Here is a 23047-nt window from a genome sequence, read left to right as displayed (position 1 = left end):
TAATTAAAGTCTCTACCTCTTAATGACATGCTGGACCTAATTATGGATTTTCTATTTACAGAAATTTACAGTGTTAATTTATTCTAACTTGGCAATACATGCACAGTATAGACACATGTAAGCAAAGCCTACCAATGCCCAACTCAGATGACCAATCCAAATTAAACAGGAGTTTAGGGTGGTGGCATGTGTTGGATAGTAAATGACAATGGCTGTGCATGTTTGCTGACAGCCCTGGGATAAGTGTTTGTACTTCTCTACCTAGATAAGTACGCACACAGGAAAGAAGAGCTTTCCTTTTTACTTAAGATTTTACTTCTTTCATGAGACACAGAGAGAGAGAGAGAGAGGCAGAGGAAGCCCACCGTGGGATGAGATCCCGGGTCTCCAGGATCAGGCCTTGGGCTGAAGGCGACACTAAACCACTAAGCCACCCAGGCTGCCAAGAGCTTTTCTTTTAAAAAGTAAATACATTTCTATGAGGGGAATCTCTCACTACAAATCCAGTTCACAAAAAGGTTTGGGAACCCAATGCATACTCCTGAAAGGATTGCCACAAAAAAGCAACGAATAATGTGTATAGTTGTCCCCCCTTACCCACAGAGAGTATGTTCTAAGATGCCCCGTGGATGCTGGAAGCTGCGGATGGTACCAAACTCTGTATGTACTGTTTCTCTCCTATACATGCACAGTAAGAGAGTAGCAATAATACAATATACTAGAAGTTATAAGTTATCTAAATGTGGTCTTTCAAAATGTTATTGTACTGCACTCACCTTTCTTCTTGTGATGATGTGAGCTACTGCTGGTCTGATGGTACATCAAATGGATGGTCTGCTTCTGGACCACAGATGATGCAGGGCGGGGGGGGGGGGGTAGTTGAAATCATAGAAAGTAAAATCTCAGATAAAGGGGGAACTGCTGTAATTTCAATTACATTTTTTTTTTCTAAATTGTAATTTATAGATGCCCCATCTAAGAAAAATGGGATGCTCCCCACTAGGGGTCATTAAAAGCAAAAACTAGGGGAAATTTTAAAATGAAAGCATTATAAGAACTAGGGGGAAATTTCCGGAAGACCTAAGATTAGGACACCGTGTGGGAACAGCTTGAACAGAATGAGTTCCAGCTTCCTAAAAAAACTTAAGACAAAGAGCTAGAACTTTCTCTTAGCCTCCCAGCAGAGTAGGGCAGTTCCTAATCTGGGTTCCATACATGGATGTTAGAGGTCATAATGAATGCCTTAGAATTACATATACAATTGTTCACAGAATGGAAATTTTTCTGGCACAAATCTATAGCTTTCATCAGACTCCTAAAAGGATCCAAGAACCAACAGAGTAAGAGTTAGTCCTTTTCTTAAGAAACAAAAATAAGACAGCCACTGATGCTCCAGAGCTATTTAATATACAGTAAAAAACAGACAGCTTTCACAATCTTAAAAACAAAAGACATTCAAATGATCAACAATAAACATTTTGCATTTTTACTGGTAACAAATATTTTTAATGGAAGCAAAGAACATGAAAGCAAGTACCTTTGGGAAATGTCTGAAGCAGTATTTATTCCTTCCTGACGAAACATAAAAGGCGAAGGGATTTTCTGAGCTACTATGCTACAAATTTCTAAAAGAACATACCTCTATAGAAATACGAAATACAGTGCAAGCCTTTTGTCAAGAACTCCACAGCATAAATTATTTTTTAAATCTCAGCTGTTTTTATTTTTTCAAGTAAGCAGTGGTATAAGTCTTTTTAAATGTTTCTTTTTCAAATGGCTTACAGAAAATGGCCTCCTGGAACCTTTAGCTCTACATCCCCCAAATTTTTTTTCAAGAATTTGATCCGTGAAAAATTTAAGAAAAAAAAAAAAAAAAAGAAGAAAATATACCTGGTCAGGTAGGTCAAGACAATCTGAAAAATAGGTGTGTCCCAGCAGGAAGCCTCAAGACTTCAAATTCCTCAAAAATGCCACTCTACTCTAGGACAAGGAGGTTGGCTAACTAAAGGAATCGCTCACTGGTGTATGTGGATGGTCTGAGGTCCTGCCTGTAATCAATGGTTGCCGCGCATCATTTCTTGTAGATAAATTGTATTCATGTGATAAGCCGCCATCCAGCCTGGATGCCTCTGAGCATTCCAGTAATACGACTGAGAGGCAGCAGAGTAATACTCCTGCCACGCCCTGTAGTAAGCCCTCCAGTATTCCTCATAATCCTGATAGGCGTCAGAAAAACCTGGATGCGTCTCCCCACAGCAGTCATACCAACCATCTTCCTGGGGCTCAGCCTGCACTTGATAGGAAGACCACGGGGGAGGGTTTCTCCGGCTCTGCTTAGCTCTCTGGTTAGCCCCCTCTTTATGCCTTGCCTTCGTTTGGGTTTCAGGTGATTCTTGACACTCTGCAGGATTAGGGGCGTCGTTTCCATTCAGAGGTTGTTCCAAAGATGTATGGCCATCCATAGGCGTGGACTCTGAGTCTTTCAGCTGAGTATCTGAAGAGCCTTCAAAGTAGGACTTATTTCCTTTGCTCTGGGAGGAAGTCCTCGAGCTGTAAGAATCACTGTCACTCTCAGAGTCTCCAGACTGGCTACTGCTTGCCAGCATCAGCACTTTCTCCTCAGGAACTTTACTGCTTACCAAACCATTCTGAGGATTCACAGTTGGATCCCCAGGACCTGTGTAATGCCTGATGATTTCCACAGGTTTCTCTAGCCCCTCATTAATATAATGTTCATAATCCTCTACCAATTCTATAAAAGTCAAAGAGTATGGCAGATGGATTTTAAAGGAAGACAGACAAGGAATTTTGGGGAGTGACACTTCTTTGACCTGGTGCTGACTGGCAGAGCTCTCAGCAGGGATCTGAACAGAATTCTTCACTTGCTCTTCCAACTGTATGCCACAGCCCCACTCTTTTGGAGACACTGCTTTTTCTATGATTCCACACTCTGAGTGGCTTTTTGCAGGAAGCTTTTGTTTGGTACTATTTTTTGATTTGACTAATAATGCAGACACAGAAGTATTTCTAGATGAAGCCACGTGGTTACCATGAGCTTTCTGAGTTTGAAAGGTTCTCTCCATTTTTTGAATCTGCTTTTTTAAGGGCTGGGTAGGTACACTTGCTAAGCCATATGTATGCATAGCAGCTTTAACCTCCACGTCCCAATCCAAACATTCCTCCATTAGACCAGGAAGAATGGGATCTACATAACAAGAACAAAAAGAATTTTAAAATTTTGAGCTATTCTAGACCAGGAATTTTTGAATGACTTCTTATGCTTTCCAGGGTCAAATAAGGTTAAGAAATAAAACATACTAATAATATACTAAGACGCTTAAGAATTACATTATATTTGTAATGACCTAAACAATCCTTGCAGTAAACAAATATGCCCCCAGGCATGCCTGGGTGGCTCAGAGGTTGAGTCCAGGGATCCAGTCCCACCCACATGGGTCTCTCTGCAGGGAGCCTGCTTCTTCCTTTCCCTGTGTCTGCCCCTCTCTCTCTCTCTCTCTCTCTCTGTCTCTCATGAATAAATAAATAAAATCTTTTAAAAAAGAAAAGAAATATGCCCCCAAATATGCAGGACACATCCCATACCCTCAGCAGTATCTCCCTGGACCTCCTGCTCAAAAAGAGCTCATGCAAGGAGTAAGGTCCACGCCTGCAGCAATTCTCCCATCTCTGCCCTTCTCGCTCTCCCCAGTGCCTCCCTTTTATCTGACTACCACCGACAGCAAAACAAGATACTAGAAAATGGACTGTGCTCCCCCCAAAGCTTATCATCTGGGAAACATTACAACTGCAGCTCTGCACCCAAGTAAACCGGCCACCCTATGCTCCCAACAAGGAGAAATCACTGCCCCCAACAGTGGGGAAAAACCTCTATTAGGGGTAAATGTCAGAGGACTGTAAAAATACTGATGGTCTCAATGGCACTTGTAAGTTCTAAAACATTTGCTGGCTCCAGCTCTCTAAATTTCCTATTCCATCCAGGTGGGATGACTTACTCCGCCTGCAAACTCAGACCTTCCCAAAGTGTGATCAGTTTTCCTTAGGAAGACAAAACATACAGTGCCTCTGATTTACATGGATCTTGCCCATCTGTTGCTGCTGTCAGTGCTCCATGTACACGTACCCCTACCTAATCCCTCTGATCTGGACTCTTCAGCTGGGGCTCCTGACCTGGCTGAACAGACTGACCCTCTGACGAGAACTCTGATTCCCACTAAGGTGAGATCCCTTGCTTGCCTACACCTCTCCCACTCCTGCCCCAGGTACTTCATTGGAACAGTCTATTGCCGTACAAGGTCTCAGTCCAGTATAAATCCAACACCATGAATATACTTTTCTCATGATTTCAGGGCTCTGTTAACATCACATAAAGATCAAAATATGTCATTTTCCAGTATCCAAAAGGCAAACTTAATTTTTATCACTAGATGCTATAACACTGAATCCTACCAAAGTCTTAACCCTCTTGTACCAATTTTCTATTTTTTCTACATTATAATCATCTGATAGGTTACCAGCAGACTTACACATATAATTAACATACTGTAATGTCTTATAACAACAGAGAACCTAAAAACCATTTCTAAAAAACAAATTTAGAAAATCAGGACACAAGCTTAGAGGAACTGAAGAAATCTGTGAAAATAGAAACTCACAAAATGAGTTATTACAAAGCCAGAGCTTTGAGAATCCACAGAATTCCCAGACCTGTGTTTAATCTAGCTTTATAAAAATCACTAAATGAGTTATATATTAATTGGTAAAATATTCAATGCTACATTTATTCAATAACTACATATCCCATATTCTAGAAGATCATGTATATATTGTATATTTATATATATATTCACACATATGTACGTATACACATGTATACTTACACACTAACAATGCAAATGTTAACATATATAGCAAACCACATTTCTACAATTTTTTTTTTTAATTTTCAAGAGATCATTAATAGTTTGAGACGTGCAGTTTCCAAGGTGGCACTTAAAAAAATCAACTTGACAAATGACTCACTAAAATCAAAAGAAAACATTTCAGGGACTCCTGGCTGGCTCAGTTGGAAGAACATACAACTCCTGACCTCAGGGTCATGAGTTCGAGCCCCATGTTGGTATGGAGATTGCTTAAATAAATAAATACTTTTTTTTAAAAAAAGGAGAGAAAGAAAACTCTTCAAATTTTTTAAAATAGCATTCAAATTAAAGACACTACTCCTTCCTCGTGGTGACAATGGAGAATATGGCTAGAATTACCTCTCATAGCAACAAAAGTATTAAACATATGCCCCATTATTTAAAAGAATAAAATGAAACTGCAAGTTTACAAACTGAAATATACAGCTAACATAGTACTTAAATATTTTTCATGTGCCAAGAGTTAGCTTGCAATTTTCTCTCTGCTGCATATGCCCCATTATTTAAAAGAATAAAATGAAACTGCAAGGTTACAAACTGAAATATACAGCTAACATAGTACTTAAATATTTTTCATGTGCCAAGAGTTAGCTTGCAATCTTCTCTCTGCTGCTTATGAGCTATAAGAGCTTAGGCAAATTACTTAACTTCTCAATGCCTCAATACATTCATTCACAAAAAGTCAGTAATAATAGCACACACTTCACAGGATCGTGGCGAGAATTAAAAACGTTAATATACTGAATGGGACCAAACATATCCTAAGTACTCTGTGTCAGCAATTATTTTTAAGAGGCCTATTGCCAATATGATTGATTATTCTTTTGACAGCAAAATGAAACAGACAGGGACGCCTGGGTGGCTCAGCGGTTGAGTGTCTGCCTTCAGCTCATGGAGTGATCCAGAGTTCCAAAATCAAGTCCCACATCGGGCTCCCTACAGGGAAACTGCTTGTCCCTCTGCCTGTGTCTCTGCCTCCCTCATGTGTGTCTCTCATGAATAAGTAAGTAAAATCTTTAAAAAAAAAAAAAAGGAAACAGACAAAATATACCTGGTAAAGGCAGAAGATTGATGTTACATTTCTGGGCAATTTTCATCATCACGTTTTCTTCTTCTCCCCGACAACAGTAGGTCACTGTCAACCCCAAAGTACCTAAAAGCACAGAGGGCATGTTATGTCGCAGATCAGTTTCACATAAGTGACACTCCACCTGTCACATCTGCATTTCTTCCTCCTAAAGAAAGCAGCCAAACTTTTTTTTCTTTTTTTTTTAATTTTTTTAATTTTTTTATTTTTTTTTTACCAAAACGACCAGCTCTGCCAATCCGATGCATGTATGTCTCCCAATCCAATGGTACATCCAGATTTACTACCAGGTTCACCTTCTCAGCATCAATTCCACGGGAAGTCTTGGATTGAAGAAGACAGTAAGTACTTGCATTAACTGCCACACAGGCACCAACGCACACTCAATTATTCTAGTATAACCAAGAGCCAAGTTAAGAACATGAGAATATTTAAGAGCAAAGGAAAAAGAAATTAATTTCTAAGGACGAGTTTCAAGAATAAAGATGAAAATATAAAACTTTGAAGAAAGCAAATTCCCCTACTAGAAAGATAATTCCCTTCTGATGTTCTTATCAGACACACCTATGTAAAATAAAAGATGAACCCTGTGCCTCTGATAACAGAGCCCAAGTCAAGATGGATTAGTCACTCAAACTGAACAGGAAATTTACCAAATCGGTGGAAATGAGGACTCTGCAATGAAAATGTTTCAGTTTGGCCATAGCATCAAGACGCTGATTCTGATTCATGTTGCCTAAAAAGACCCAAAAAGAAAGTCATATAAAAGCAACCTAATAAATATTTACCAAATCCACAAAAAAACAGAAATCATAACTATCGTTCTCAAGCTTTAAAAATACACCAACCCAAGTTAATTCTATCCTCATATGCAAATCAAGGCTAAGACCTAAAGTCAGAATCTTTTAAAATCTGGTTAGGCTGTCAGCTTGAAATTCAAATATTAATTTTAAATGATGACTGGGTTATGCTTGCAGATTTAACACTATATCCACAAAGTTACATATGGGGTAGAATAACTCTTAGGAAAATAAAATTGCTATAATCAGCTGTTTATAAATTTAGTTTTGAAGTGTGATCTACAGTCAAAATATTAGAAAAGTCTTCCCTGTACCCCATGATATATAATGACCAAACTAAGGCTAACAGGTTATAAACTAAGATATCAATGAAAACTCTAAAAAGGAGCTCACTGATCAAAAATTTCTTTATATCTTTCATTCCTACTAGGTCAGCAGTAATAATTTAGCTTTGTGTCAAAAAATGAATCATCTGGGCAGCCCTGGTGGCACAGCGGTTTAGCACTGCTTGCAACCCGGGGTGTGATCCTGGAGACCCAGGATCGAGTCCCGCATCGGGCTCCCTGCATGGAGCCTGCTTCTCCCTCTGCCTGTGTCTCTGCCTCTCTGTCTCTATGAATGGATAAATAAAATCTTAAAAAAAAAAAAAAAAAAAAAAATGAATCATCTTGGGGCGCCTGGCTGGCTCAGTGGGAAGAGCATGTGACTCTTTACCTCAGGGTTGTGAGCTGAGCTCTACATTAGATGTAGAATTCACTTAAAAATAAAATCTTAAAAAAAAAAAAAAAAAAGTTACAGGACTTCAAAACAGTTAATTCGGTAGCAATTCTTAGCATTTTTACAATGATTATGTAAGGTAGCAAAGTATTTTTCTCTGAAGATGACAAATTTTATAAAATTATTAAGTTCTTCACCGACATTCATTCCAATTTTCTAATTTCGTATTACATACCAAGTTGCCTCTTGAACAAGGATATCGATATGTGATCTCTCAATGAAAAATTCACCTCCAATTTCCTTTACTCTGAAGACTCAGTGCAACCTCACACTCACAAGACAACTCATGAAGTAGTTATTTCTTCCTCCTGACGTTGGACATGCTTCAAGTCAGAACACTAAACAAAGACTAAAGGAAGAGAGGAGCTTACCTGAAATGCACTCAGCAGGAAAGCCTTTAGCAGAAAGGATATCTGCCAAGTGTTGTGCTCTATGAAAAATAACATAGAGGGTTATCATTTTATAGATATGGCCCTACACCTTTTATTTCACAAATTCTCCAGGTAACCTCTTAAGGTACATACCTGCTGTGCAAATTAGAAAAGACTAAGGCTTGATTAAATGGAATTCTGCTGAACAGTTCCTGTAAATGCTGAGCCTTTTCCTCAAAAATCTTATGGGCCAAAGGGTATGAATTGACAATTTTGTAATACTGCTTCAAACCTACAAAAAGAGTCTTCTGTTAAAATAAATATATTTGCTATATCCTAATAGCAAATATGAAAGCACCAGCCAATGAGGCAAGGGAAAGCTCCAGAAAAATCACAAACCAGTAATGTAAGTATCCAATATCTCTTCTCACCTATGAGACTCGGATCACTGGAATTTAGTCTTACAAAAGTGGGATCTCTCATGTACTTTGTCAAAGCATTAGCCAAAAATTCAGGGTAGGTAGCTGATACTGCCAACATCTGTTTACTAGCAGGCAAGGAAGAATAAATCCAGCTGCAAAACAGAAGAAAAACACACCAGGGAAACCAATCACAGTAATTACCACCTGGAAAAGCTAAAGAGAGACACTTTAGGATACACTTTTAATAGTCAAGCAAGTTATTTTTCTTACTTTATTTGCTCCTGGAAGCTGCCTTCTTCTAAAAGCTTATCTGCTTCATCAAGAATAAAGAGACGTATACTGCCTGGGTTCAAGTAGTCAAGTTCTATCAGTTGTTTAATTCTGCCTAAATTCCAGAAGAAAAGCATATTGAATTATTCAAGATGCACTGAATATGTGCAAATCTTGGTCAATGTTGTTACTCAACTTACTCACAGGTTATACTGTTGACCTTCTTAACCTGACCCTCATTATTATGCATTTAAACTGAATCACAAAGCAGAAATTGTGAGTTCTGATCTTGCCTAAATCCATTATTTTTTCCTATTTCACCACCAATTAGTATAGATCATAAACACTCTTCCCATCAAAAGACTTGAATGCAAAAGCCCTGCATACTAAATTCTGATTTGAGTGATTCACAACTGAATGATTAATACAGAAATAATCCCAATCCATGGCTTAAAAAGGCTTCCTGAAAATCATCTCATTCCCCTTCTTCTGAGAAGCCAATTTCATACATGTGCTTAAACATCCTTAGGAATGGAGATCTCATAAATTCTGTTGGTAATCCAAATTCTGTTGGTAGTCACATGTTTGTATCTCACTGTTCTAAGCCTCTTCATTTTATAATTCTCAAAATAATTCTCATAGTTATCGGAGATTTCCCATATTCTTATATTAATTACATTACTTACATTAAAAGTGTTCAGTTCTTAAGGAACCCTAATTATGAACAGGGTGATATCTTACCAGGAGAGCCAACAGCAATATGACACTTTTTAAGCCTGGTTTTGTCTTGTGATAATGGAGTCCCTCCAATAAAGACATGACACTCTAAGCCTTCCATTTTTATTCCAATAGCAGTAATAACAGAATGTATCTGTACAGCAATTTCTCTTGTAGGAGCCAAGATCAAAATCTAAAAAAGCATAAGATATATAAACCTTTAACAAGTCACAGGAGTAGATACGTATGATTGGCACATTCATACTACAGTGAGCTATCTTTCATTTAAGCAATTGTTTTAAGTTTTTACTGACAAGGGAAACTAATCCGTTCATTCACCTATGTATTCATTCAACAAATATTAAGCAAGAACCTATTATATGTACTAAGAAACAAATAGGTTGCTGTGAACAGTCAACAATACACAGTCCTTGCTTTCCTCGTGGCACTTTCATTCTATGTAAGAAGACAAACAATAAAAAAACATACATAAATCATGACATACAATGAAAAGTGCTATAAAGAAAAATCAAACGGGAAAAGAGAGAGAAGTGACAAAGAAGGGAGTTGTTTTGAATGGGCCAGTGAAGGAAGGCCACTAAGGAAGTAACATTAGGGACCTAAGTGTACACTGCAGAGTAGAGCTAGCTGTGTGACATCTGGGGAACTGTTTTTAGGAAGAGGACACAGCAAATGAAAAGGCCTTATGACAGTAATGTTTTTGATGTGCCTGAGGAACAGCAAGGAGGCCCATGTCACTGGACCAAATCAGGGTCAGATATCTAGGTCCATGAAAGAGAGCCTTGAGACTAATGTAACTAACTATGGGAGGACATGGTGAAACTACATGTTCTCAGCTACGAGAAGAGAAGAAAAAAAAAAAAAAGAAAAGAAAAGAAAACCTAGGGAGAAAATATGCCAAAACAATTCACAGCAGTTTCTGGGTACATGAGATTATGTGTTGTTTTCTGGTACTTCTTTGCTTTCCTGAATTTTCCAATTTTCAAAAAATGAATATGTATTACTCTGAGAACACAAAGATCTGAAGTTTGAAAATACAAATTTGGTTTATGGAACTTATTCGGGATTTTAGCATTTCACCTACTGCCAAATTGTCAGAAGCCAAAAATCTCAACTACATCTCAAATTCACAAGTAGAACAGCTTAGGTCTTTGGGAAGCAAAAGGGCTTCCTATGGGCACAACCAGGATTTGGTAGATATAAAGGAATGTGGATATGCTGGCATACTGTTTATACATAACATGGGCTCAACAAAACTTTGTTAAAGAAATGATCCCCAAACCTATGTCTCTTACTAATTTGGGTAGACCATCTTTAGACCTACTCCAAGAAAACCTAGAAACGGGAGATCAATAGGATATACTCACAGAGCTCTAAGAATCACCTGCAGTTACCAGCAGCAATAGCCAGAGCACCGTCTTATCATCAATCAGGTCAAATACTAAATCTTACCACAATCGGGTCAGCAAGTAAAAGAATAAAGAAAACCTACCTGTATTCTCAGGTAATGCAAAAACTGACACACATGGCAGACATAATCTATTTAAGATGCAGTAACAGAAATTTCCAAACATCAAAAAAAAAAAAAAAAAAAAAAAAGAAATTTCCAAACATCTAACACTAATGACGGATCCTTGGTCACTGTCCACACCACCACCATCCAATAGCTTTAATGTCTACTTAACTTCTAGACCTTTCATTTGCTTGACTCAATCATTCATCAAATCCATCTGTCTCTGGGGAGCTACAGGTATTGCATCCAACCCGTGATAAAGTCCACATAACAGGGACGCCTGGGGGGCTCAGTTGTTGAGCATCTCGCATCCTGTGATCGCAGCCCCTGTGAGGCTCCCTGCAGGGAGTCTGCTTCTCCCTCTGCCTATGTCTCTGCCTCTGTGTGTCTCTCATGAATAAGTAAGTAAAATCTTTAAAAAAAAAAAACAATCACATAACGTAACCTCCTTTGGGTCCTCCAAATCATACTCACCTGGGTACTTTGGTTTTCGAGAACAAGAGAGTCCAAAGCAATGGTAGAGAACACACAGGTTTTCCCAGTGCCAGACTTGGCTTGAACAATTAAATCTGAGGAGAAAAAAAATAAATAGATCACAAGCCAGTACGGACTAAAGAAGCTTAGATACCAACACGAAATCACACAACCGGAAGGGTCTCCAGGGACCACCTAGTTGGCACCTTCGTTTTTAGTTAACTCAAAAAAAAAAAAAAAAAAAAAAGGGCATAAGGCCACATCCAGAAACACGCCTCGTCCTTGAACCTCCACGGCTCATCTTCGACCTGTTACCGCGCAAAGGGCCGCGCCGCGTCCCACCCGAACGCCGCGTCTCTGCCCTGGTCTCCTCCCGCCCTCACCGAGCCCGCAGCGCCCGAGCGGGATGGCCTTGAGCTGCACCGGCGAGGGCCGCTCGAAGCCGGCCGCCCGCAGCCCCTCCAGCACCGGCCGCGACAGCAGCAGCGACTCGAAGTCGGCCGGCTCCGCCAGCAGCACGTCCCCGGTGCGAGTCCGCGGGCCGCTGACGTCGTGAGCCGTCCGCAGGCTCCGCGCCGGCCCGGGAACCGGCTCTGCGGCCGTGAGCTGGGCGGCCACACGCTCCGCCGGCACCGCGGCCTCCACAGTCGCTAACGCCGCAGGGACTTCAAACGCCGCCGCCATCGCCGCCGCGCCGCCGCGCCGCCGGATCTCGCGGTACTTGAGGCGAGGGCGGGAGCCTACGAACGAGAAGATGAAAAACTTTATTGGCAGTCCTCCCGGGGACAGCGGTGCTCTCGGCCGCGGAGAGGGGCCGAGGGACGGCCGTCGGAGGCCTGGGAGGTCTCGGGGACGGCGGGGACGGCAAACAGGTGGCTCGAGGAAGGCGGAGGTCACGGGGTGCGGCCGCGGCGGCCTGCCGAGGGCGCCGCCCCGCCTCCCGGGCCTCCCGGGCCTCCCGGGCCTCCGCGGCCGGTCCTCCGCCCCCTCGACGCGGGCTTTGTGATGCGCGCGGGCGTCACGCTCCCCGCCTCCGGGCCGCGGAGCCTTCCCCGCCCGCGCAGGGCGTCCGGGGTCCGGTCGGTGTCGACTCGGTGCCGCTTCACCACCCTCTGTCCTCGCCCCGGCAGGGTACCCGGCTCCCCGAGCTACCCTGCCATCTGCTGAATTGCAACCAAGCCCTGCTGCCACCTCCTAAACCCGGAGCGGGCCCTCAGACCTCCCTTAGTCCTGTGCCTGCGTCTGTTCCCAGCCTCGCCGCCCGACGGCTGATAGGATAGCTCCCCAGTCCGCCCTGTCCCCTGCGCTGCTCCTGCCCCTCCCCGCACCCTGCACCACCATCTCACGAGTGACAACTGACAGTCCGCAGCTTTCCCTTCCTCTAGGTCTCTGCTCAAATAGCGCCTTTCCAAAGGGATCATGCCTCGCCTATAGTATTTTAATGTCTTTTTAATTTAAATTTAATTAGCCAGCCTGTAAGTACGTCATTAGTTTCAGATGTAGGGTTCAGTAATTCATTAGCTGCAAATAAGACCCAGTGCTCATCACATCACCCCATTACCCCATCCCCTTAACCACCTCCCCTGCAGCGACCCTCAGTTTGTTTCCTAGAGTTAAGTCTCTCATGGTTTGTCTCCCTCTGGTTTCTTCCCATTTGGTTTTCTGTCCCTTCCCCTATGACCCATTGCACTTTTTCTTATATTCCACATATGAGTGAAACCATGTAATTGTCTTTCTCTCAGCATAATACGTTCCAGTTCTAGCCACGTCAGTGTATTTTAATTCCAGCAGAGTTAACAGTGTTACATTAATTCCACGTGTACAATATAGGGATTCGACCATCCTATACATTACTCAGTGCTCATCATGATTACACTCTAATCTCTATCACCTATTTCACCCCTACCTGTTATTGTTATCTAACAGAATTACCCCATCCCCTCCACTCTCCCACCTTTCCCACTACTCTCTGTCCCTTGTTCTGCTTTATTTTTCTCCATGGTACTTACCACTACCTAAGACTGTTTATTGTCTGTATCCCCCACTCTACTAGGACAGGAACTTGTCTGGTTCTCTCCTGTATTCCTAATGGGAAAAAATCAGATCTCAAAACATAGTAAGCACTCAATACTTATTGAATAAACAAGCTCCTGTGACCAAGTCTTAGCCATAATTCCAAATTTAAATATTTCCAGAACCTAACCTTATTCACAATTTCAAACCTAAAGATATTCGGCATCCAACTCCCAACTTTTTCTTTTGTCCTTATATCATTCTGATCCTTATCTCTCACTCTATTCTCACACATGTGCACACACCCAGATTCCAAATGATATAGGAGGGGCAAGGCAATCCCACTGGAAAGAGGTCCCAATGATGAATTTTGCTTAGAAATTTAGAAAAAAGGAATCCCTGAGTGGCTCAGTGGCTGAACGGCTGTCTTTGGCTTAGGGCATGGTCCTGGGGTCCTGGGATGGAGTCCCGCATCGGGCTCCCTATAGAGAGCCTGCTTCTCCCTCTGCCTGTGTCTCTGCCTCTCTGTGTCTCTAATGAATAAATAAAATCTTTAAAAAAAAAATCTAGAAAATGCAGAAAATGTCAACTGTCCATGTGAAGCAGTGGGGGGGGGGGGCCTGCCAGGAGCAGGCACTGAAGTTTGCAGGCTTCCCCATAGTATCCCCACCTCTTTCATTCACCTAACTCCCAAATCCCAAACCTGGGAATTATTCTAGACTCCACTACCTACCGCCCCTCTCCTTTTCTAAGGATAACCTGAGGGCAGATAATTTGGCCTCCACATAGTTCATTCCTCTGTTCTCTCCATGGCATGTGTCCTATTTTAAAGCCCCTTTATCATTCTAGCTGTTGAAACAACCTTCTGAATGGTACCCCGCCTGATTTCTTCTCTCTCCCAACCATTCAACCCACGGGTGCTGGAGTAATCTTTCTTCAGTGCGATTCTTAGATTGTTTGGGTCCAGCTGCAGATCCCATTCCTTTTAACAACCTTCTTTATTTCCCATGCCAGACCTCCACTCACTCTATAATAACTCCAGTCTCACTCTTGCTGTGTCCTATTTACTTGTTTGTGTGTCTGTCCCTCACTATGAGCTTCTGAAGGGTGGGAATTTTGACACTCTAGGCTCGCCAGCCCAGCACATGCCCTTGATGGGCCTAATAAACATTGAGTCTTGCTCAGAAGTCTTCACTGGGTATCCATGCACACAGCAATAGTTCTGTAGGACTCACACCAATCACTTATGAAGAATCCAGCTCTCATCCCAAAAGCAACAAAAAGATTGCTCTTGCAGAAAAGAACATTTACAGTTTTATAGGTATTCTGGGATTGTGTCTGTTGTTTGTGATGTTTCACAGACACAAATATTGCAGTAATGTTACCAGGAAGAAATTGTACTGCTTCAGTGAAAAACACAAATCAATAAAGTGCTTTCCTCAGTAGTGAAAAATGTTAATAATTCTATTGGCTGTAACTGTTAGTGCCATAAAGATAAAATCCAAAGGTAAGAGACCATTCAATAACTAGTTAAGGTTTCACAGCAACAAGTCAGACTGTTGTGTGCCTCCCGGCCTCCCCCAGGGTAAAATCACACTGGGACCCCAGCCTTTTCTTATGCTGGTCCGTCTATGTGGGAGGCCTTTCCTCACCTCTGTACCTGGGAGTTTTATTGGGAAGGATTCCTATGTACTGAGAAGCAAAACAAAACAAACCACATAGACTCAGGGTAGATGCTGAGGTTCTAATGGTCCCATATGATCATTTCACAGTAAAGGTTCCTATACCAGAGGAGAGGGAAATGATGGCGAATAAAAGCATGGACCTAAGGTGGCCCACCCTGAGTGTGAGGATCCATGGGAAAATGTAGAAAGGAAAAGCACTACAGTTTTTTTTTTAATTGTATTTATTCATGAGAAACAGAGAGAGGCAAGGACACAGGCAGAAGGAGAAGCAGGCTCCCTGCAGGGGACCCCGGACCCCAGGATTACACCCCGAGCCGAAGGCAGACACTTGACTGCTGAGACCCCAGGCAGCCCTGCACTACCATTTTGTTTTGTTTTTTTAATTTTTATTTATTTATGATAGTCACACAGAGAAAGAGAGAGAGGCAGAGACATAGGCAGAGGGAGAAGCAGGCTCCATGCACCGGGAGCCCGACGTGGGATTTGATCCAGGGTCTCCAGGATCGCGCCCTGGGCCAAAGGCAGGCGCTAAACCACTGTGCCACCCAGGGATCCCTGCACTACCGTTCTTATGGCTACTTCTCATTGGACCCTCAAAGCAACAAAGGGTAGGCCATACTGCATTCAACCACGAACATCTCTTTGTTCTTTCTTTGACAAACATCCTCTCACACCTAATGTGAATTAGCTAAACAAGGGAGACACAGAAATGGGATGGAATAATCAGAGCCTGGCCCTCAAGGAGAAACGTACAGGCTGACAGGTGGCCTTGATCAAGGAGGAAACACACAGGTAGCACAAGATGGCTGTAAAATCATTGCAATACTCATTTTTCAGGGCTTTCGTTGAAGTGTGGCTGTCATGTGGGAGAAAGTGGGAATTTATGAGAAATTAAGGAAAATGCCTTTTACTATTCCAAAAGCAGTAGCTTGCTTTATGCCCTCCTCATCTCCACCCAAAATGAAAGCATGCCTTAAAGCATGCACCTAACTATGAGAAAAGCTCCATGAGCAGATCGTTCCTCTCCCAATCCTTGGAATCTAGTACTTGTGCCAAAACAGCACCAGGGAGGCAAAGCTCAAGTCCTGTGAAGTACCAGGGCTTCACTTTCTGAGCTGATCCTTCAGGATAGAGAAGGAGTACATCAGGCAGTGGGGGTGGAAGGAGAGTTCACCAAGCAGACAAATCAGAGATATTCTGGGCAAAGTGAACAGTTTGTGCAAAGGCGTGGAAGCATGAGAAACTGTAATAGTTTAGGGAAGCCACGAGCTTTAGTGTGAACAGAGGCAAGTAAGGCAGCAGGTACCAGGAAATGAGTCTGCAGAGATATATCGGTCCCGCATCACGGAGGGCCTTGTCCGCTGCCACAGGAATAGAGATGGAGTTTGTCCGCTGCCACAGGAATAGAGATGGAGTGTGCTGTGCTCTCCCGTGCACAGGGACCTGTTATGTAACAGGACAAACGCGGCTGGAAATGTGGATGAGGCTCTAGTCATGGCCAAGCTGAGGAGTTTGCATCTACAGCATCTACATTTGGGATCTGATTTGAGGCAGGTCACTGCAGGACCCATTTCACATGCTGTCTCTTACACCCGACAGCACCTAGGTGTGCTAGGTGACGGCTCTCCAAGCGCCAGGGCACACTGCTTATCCTGCAGACCGATGAAGCACCTGTTTCCTCACTCTCTCCCTCCTGGACAAGGGGGACCTTTCTTCCCGCTGTTCCTCCATTGGTCTGTTCAGTGGATTAGTGCCATCAATAAACTTGGAGTGTATCAACTCACAATATCTGGCCTCCTGGACAGAATCTATTGCTTCATGACCTACTCAATCCCATGTAGCTACCTTCCAACATGGAGAATGACTATTTTTACTTATGCCCCTTGGCGTTAGGAGTGACCATATATTCAGTACCTTTTTTTAAAAAAATTGATTTTTTATTTATTTAATTCATGAGAGACACACACACAGAGAGAGAGAGGTGGAGACCAGGCAGAGGGAGAAGCAGGCTCCACACGGGGAGCCCAATGTGGGACTTGATCCCGGGGCTCCAGGATCATGCCCTGGGCTGAAGGCAGGTGCTAAACTGCTGAGCCACCCAGGGATCCCCTATTCAGTACCTTTTAAGACAGGAATTAGGAGGTGGGGAAGCAGCAAGGGCCCAGTCCCTGCGCCGTGCACCCTGCTCACCCACTTCTCGCCACAGGCATTTGCCTGGCAGGCTTTCGAGAAAGAATCCCAGGTCTGCCTCCCTCTCTACAGACCCAGACCCCCTCTGTCCAAGCCCCGCATTGATTAATTGCCCCTTTTAGTACCACAGCCTCAGTCTTTAGGAAGGCAGCACATTTGCTCTTCTCCTTGTGAGAACGGGGCCCAATTCATTCTTGTCCAGGCAACATAATAAATAACCTGCCCCTGTTGGCAAGGAGTTTATTAGAGACTGATGGGACATTTAACAATAAGTGGGGGCCTGTGATTTATTAGGTAGGGAGGCTCATGGCGTCTCCAAAGACTAGGAATGTGGAATTTAATTGATAAAGCAGCTGTCAGCAACAATGAGATGCACTCAATAGAATATGCATTTGAGGGATTCTCTTTGGAGCTGTCAGGAAGGGCTTCCGCTAATCATATTCGGCTCCTGCGGGTGGGGGTGTCTGCTGGATATGTGTGGGAGACAAATGGCAGGGAGGGGACTCTGCAAGAGGCCTAGGGAGGGAGGCACCTGTCGGTTGCCCAGCCCAATGGAAGAATGTGACACAAATGAGCACAAAGAAGTGGGATTCCCGTCACCCTGAGTGAGGATCCCCTTCAAGAGGCCCTGGCCCCTCTCCTGTGTACTGCTCCAGACAACAAGAGGCACTGAGGGCCCACTTCCTGGAAAAGCGGGGAAATCCCAAGGGTAAAGTGGCCAGAAGAGAGATTGGTTCTGGAATTCTAAATTCCCCAAGCCCTGAGATTTCTGGACCAGACCTCCCACCTTGACCCTCCCCACCACTGACCCTCAGGTATGCAACACACTGCCTCGCACCACTGTTTCCCACCTGCCCCCACTCTTTTCCACGCAGCCTCCCTAAAACCCCTGCTCAGGGGGCAGCTCCTCCTGTCACTGCCACTCTCAAGCCAAGAACAGAGCCTCAAAAACTTGGATGGAGACTCGCCTTTTGTTTTTGTTGCTGTCCCCCAGCTCTGGGTCCCCCCACCAGAATCCAGGGCTGAGAACCTGGAAATAAACGCCTGTGGTGCCACGTGTGCACACAGCTACCTTCCCCCCTTGGGGCACCCTCCACCTCATTTCCTGACAATAAGGGGGACTGGTTTTCTCTCCGTGGAGGGCACAGCTCTGTCCTCCGGCAGTCTCGAGCCTTCTCAAGGCAGATCTGCTTGAATTTTCTTACGTCCCCACCTCCACTCCTCTGGCTGTTGCTCAGCCTTAAACAAAGCCACTTAAGGCCCAGGAGGGGCTTTCTTAGGCTGGGCTGCTTCCCTCCTTTGATCCTTGGCATCTATTCTTAGGTCCCAGGAGACCAGTCTGCCTCCTTGTTCCCTTCAGGGAGAGAAAGGGAGGGGAAGAAGTAGACAGGGAAGAAGTAATTGTCACTGTCTCATCTGAGCCTCAGGGGTGACACTGAGGGACCTCGGAGCAGAATGGATACAGCAACTGGTTTGATTAAATCAAACCTCTCCTGCAACCTTGTTAAATTAAACTGACAGGCTGAGAGCAGCCAAGGGAGGGCAGAGGGATCATCACCTCCGGTGGGGGCAGAGGAGGCCTAGAGCCGAGGCTGCTGAGATCAGATGGCAGCGGCGGCAGGCTGCCCTTTCCCTTGTTTGCTGACTACAGATAGGGGATGAATTTATGGATGCGAGATGCTGAAGTACCCATGGAGCACAGGGGCTGCCGGGCTGACGCAGGGGCAGGTGGCTGCCTCCCCAGAGGCTCCACAAATTGCCTCGGCACTCGGGCCTCCCATTTGGAACCGTGCTGGTGACATTTCAAAGGGCCTCTGCACATCTAACCTTTACAACAGGACAGGAACCGAGGGAGTGTCTGCCCCTCTTTACGGTTAGAGAGACTGAGGCACGGAGAGATTACAGGGCCAAGCAGGGTCAGGCGGAGACGGGCAGCAGGGCCAGTCCAGGAACCCAGGCCTCCTGCCTACCGCGTCCGGCCCCATCGCCTCCAGCACAACGCCTGGGATCCAGTCCCCAAGATGCTGTTTCTCCTCCCAACCACAGGAGACGCGAAAGCCACGCAGCGTGCTCCGCAGGCCACCGTGGTGATGCCGGCTCCCAAGTGGCTGGTGAAGCCCACCTGCCAGGCACACGGCCCTTCCATCACACTCATGTCACCCGAAGCCTCCCAAGCCCCTTCCACTTCCCCCTCCTTACAATTCGGGGGCAGGGGCTGTGACCGGGAGACCATTAGCCACACCAGCCACAGCAGCGTCGTCGGAAAGTAACACTGACACCCGCTGGCTCCTCACCCGTCACCCGTTCCTCACCTGCCAAAGCTAATTTTCCACTCACCGGTGGATGAGAGCTCATTTCAGTTTCTGAGTTGCCCCCCTACACACACACACACACACACACACACACACATTCACACTCATCTATGGCTGCACAGTGCCCTTGTGCACAGAGTGCGGCCTCAGCCATAATGCCCTCATTTCCACCTCGGGCACATGCCAACCATGTGTTCATCAACATGTCCAGCCCTCCCCAATCTCTGTTTCCATAAGGAGGACCCAGGATGGGGATGCCAGTGACGCTGGTGCACACTGATTGCCAGCAGGCACTGCAGGGGCACCCTGCAACCACTGCCGCCATGGAGGACTCGGGGTGAGAGTCGGCACCTGGGGTAACATTTGCTTGATGAGGACGTTCCTTGTCGCCATCACCCACTGGCAGAGTATGTATGTACCACGCCAGGTCGGCATCACCCTGCTCTGTGTCTCTGCTTCCCGAGGGACTCTGATTCCCGCCTCTGACCTGAGAAAGCTAGGAAACGGCAGGCAGACAGGCAGGTCGGAGGTACTTAGACAAATATCCAGCCCTCTGAACTCATGCCTGCTGCTGTCACCGGCCCCACGCAGAGCCAACGTCTCCAGTCTACTAGGGCAACTCATTCAGATTTCTGTGCTGCGCTTTCCTGACCTGCAAGTCATATGCATGGGCCAGAAATGCAGACTTTGGTCAGAGTTTTTAAATTTTAAAGATCACAGAGGTGAAAACTGAGACCCAAAGAGGTTGAATTACTTGTGTGAGGCCCTGGGGCAAGGCGGTGGAGTGACAGAGAGGGAGAGCATGGGTTCTGCGGCAGGAGCCAGAGCCTCCCGGTGACCCTAGGGGAGTTTTGGCTCCTCAGCTCCTTCCTCAACTGCAGAATAGAGGCAACAGAAGCCTCTGCCTCTGAGGCTTTGAGAAGAATAGTTGAGCACCTGATACACTCCATAGATGTTAGCAAGCCCTATTTTTACTGCCAGCCTGGAGGTTCGGACACACATGTCTTAACTTCTGGTCTCCCCATGAGGTCATGGTCCCCTGATTCTCCATAAGGTCATCCTCAGCTCCAAAAACTCTTTGATTCCAAGTCAGAAAGATGAAAATGCAAGCTATTTCCAAAATGCTCCAGGCAGAGACACAAAAAACCATTTAGGGGATTCATTATTCACTCTCCAATGCTTCAGTCACTTCCTATGGGTGATGATTCATGGGGAATAATCACAGCTAAGAAAATCTGTCCAAAGGCGGGAGGAGGGGGCATTAAAAACCCACACCCCTTTGCTCGTTCAGTGCCTCCTCTTTAAAATGCATCTTCATTTGTGAAGTGATGACATGTGTCTCTGGCCTCATTGCCATTCCACTTTGGGCCTCGAAGCTTTCTCTTGGTGTAGACTGCAGCTGCTGGGAGCCATTGCCCACCCACACCCCACAGGACCCAAGGGAGAGCATCTTCCTCTCTGGTCAGGCAGAAGCCCTTCCAGCAGCGGCCGTCACCCCAGCCCAGGCTGCCCTCAGGGTCTCCGGCCACAGCCCAGGGCCGCCATCTGATCAAGGCCAGGACAGCTCTCTGGCCCCTGCAGAAGACCCGAAGCCAAAGCCTCTTAGGAGCCAGTCTGGTGCAGTAAGCCATCCCTGACATGTGCCCTCTTTTTCTCCCTGCCCTATAGCCTAGGAGGAGAAGCAGGTAGCCTTCCTTCTTATCTTGCTAACAAGTCTCTCCCTGGCAAGCTGCCAAGCTCTGGATTTGCCCACAGCTACCAGAATCTGGCAGGGAGAGGAGCGTGCGCTCTGAGCAGCCAGCCACAGTAGGTAAGGCCACGGGGATGGGACCGGCACTGGGCCTCCAGGGAGTCAGCTGGGGCAGAATGTCCCCAGGGGAGTCCTGAGAATGGGTCCCTCTCCTTTTCCCTGCAATCTGTGTCTACCAGGGCCAGTCTGCACAAATTGTATAAGCATTTCCCTTAGCTGTGCCCTGACATTCTTTAGGTGTTCTTTGCAGTTGAAAAATATTTGCTTTTCCAGTAAATGTGTGCAAAATGGAAATATTCGCTTCCCGAGTAGCAATGAGACCATTGCTTAGGCACCATAAGCAGGAGACCCATAGCTACAAATAATTCCAGGTACGGCTTGGTAGCAGCCCACACTTAGCCTGGTCTAGATAATGATTCGTTGTTTGGGCTGCTCTAACTTTGCACAAGGCGGTTCCCTCTGAGTTGTTCAGGAGAGACAGCACATTCATACATGGAGCTTTCCCAAAGTCACAGACTGCTACTTCTTCCTCCAACACCTTCCTTCCATGCCCTCTGAACACATTTTAGCATCTGCACCACTGATGGCCTGGTCTTGCAGGCCAGTGACTGGACAGAAATGGAGGCTGAGAGTGGTGCCTGGGATGGCACTATGTGGACGGTGGGGTTTGCAGATGGGGAGCCTAATGCCTCATGGGCTGTAGCATCTCTGGTAGCCCAGCCCAGGGCACATCTTTCCTCTTCCAGCAGCGTGGGTAGTAGAAAAGAGGGAACTGGGAGCTCTTGTTCCTTCCATCACCATACAGAACAATCTCCTTGAGCCTCAGCTGCTCTGTCTGTAAGTGGGGAAAACAGCACTCCATGTTTAAAGACATGAAAGCTGGGACGCCCAGGTGGCTCAGTGGTTGAGTGTCTGCCTTTGTTCGGCTCAGGTCATGATCTCTGGGTCCTGGGATGGAGCCCCATGTCAGGCTCCCTGCTCAGACAGGGTTCTGCTTCTCCCTCTCCCTCTGCTCCACCCCCCTGCTTGTTCTCTCTCTCTCTCTCTCTCCTCTCTCTCTCTTCTCTCTCTCTCTCAAATAAATAGATAAAATCCAAAGTGAATCTTTCCTTTGGAACCCAGAGACCTCCCAGCATATAGGCCATGTGGTCCCTCTGCCATCTCCCCTGGAATTAGGATTGTGGGAGACAGAGGAGCCCAGGGCCCCGTCTGAGGTGGATGGAGGATTAAAGCTAGGAGTTAGAGCCTTCTGAGAGTAGCTAGGCCTCACTCCAGTGCTGTCCCCGCCATCCAGCTGTGTGCACTCTCAGACACGTAGTCTCTGCTCAGCACCTGCAGACCTGCCTGCCAGGCAAGGTCCTCTGCCTGGGGAGACACAGCTCGGCAGTGACATCTGAACACATTCCAATGGCACATGTTTATCTCTAGAGTCAGCCTTTCCTGTTGGTGCTCTGGAGGTGTGGAGGAGCAGGGAGGAGGCTGGGGATGGCTGCTGGCAGGCACGGGAGGTGGAGGCAGGAGGGTAGTGGGGGTGTGAACCTCCCTCTTGGAAGGCCTATGTTTGATGAAGCTTCCAGACTGCATGTGGCCACATGTGTCTCTCCTCATGTCAGTGTGAGCTCCTCGGCTCTTCTGCTGCCAGTGGAGATGGGCACTGCTTCGCCCAGGGATACACCTTCCAGAGCTGGCAGGGACGCCATGGGTG

The 23047-nt window shown here is 45.6% G+C and overlaps 1 protein-coding gene across 1 annotated transcript in view; it reads right to left on the bottom strand.

The window, feature by feature from the left end:
* Positions 1–1385: 1385 nt before the first annotated feature.
* Positions 1386–23047, bottom strand: part of DDX20 (DEAD-box helicase 20) — a 24823-nt gene continuing 3161 nt past the window's right edge. Inside the window, exons 3-13 of the mRNA XM_041754667.1 lie at positions 11776–12132; positions 11393–11487; positions 9409–9577; positions 8668–8782; positions 8407–8549; positions 8129–8267; positions 7976–8034; positions 6681–6763; positions 6245–6350; positions 5992–6093; positions 1386–3205 (exon numbers count right to left, since the gene is read on the bottom strand). Coding sequence (XP_041610601.1) covers positions 2055–3205; positions 5992–6093; positions 6245–6350; positions 6681–6763; positions 7976–8034; positions 8129–8267; positions 8407–8549; positions 8668–8782; positions 9409–9577; positions 11393–11487; positions 11776–12076 — 2463 coding nt within the window. The 5' untranslated portion in view covers positions 12077–12132 and the 3' untranslated portion in view covers positions 1386–2054. The remainder of the gene's footprint in view (positions 3206–5991; positions 6094–6244; positions 6351–6680; positions 6764–7975; positions 8035–8128; positions 8268–8406; positions 8550–8667; positions 8783–9408; positions 9578–11392; positions 11488–11775; positions 12133–23047) is intronic.

Source organism: Vulpes lagopus, chromosome 5 (genome assembly GCF_018345385.1).
Source record: "Vulpes lagopus strain Blue_001 chromosome 5, ASM1834538v1, whole genome shotgun sequence".
NCBI lineage: Eukaryota > Metazoa > Chordata > Mammalia > Carnivora > Canidae > Vulpes > Vulpes lagopus.
Note: the sequence above shows the minus strand (reverse complement) of the source record. Positions and strands in the feature narration are given on the sequence as shown.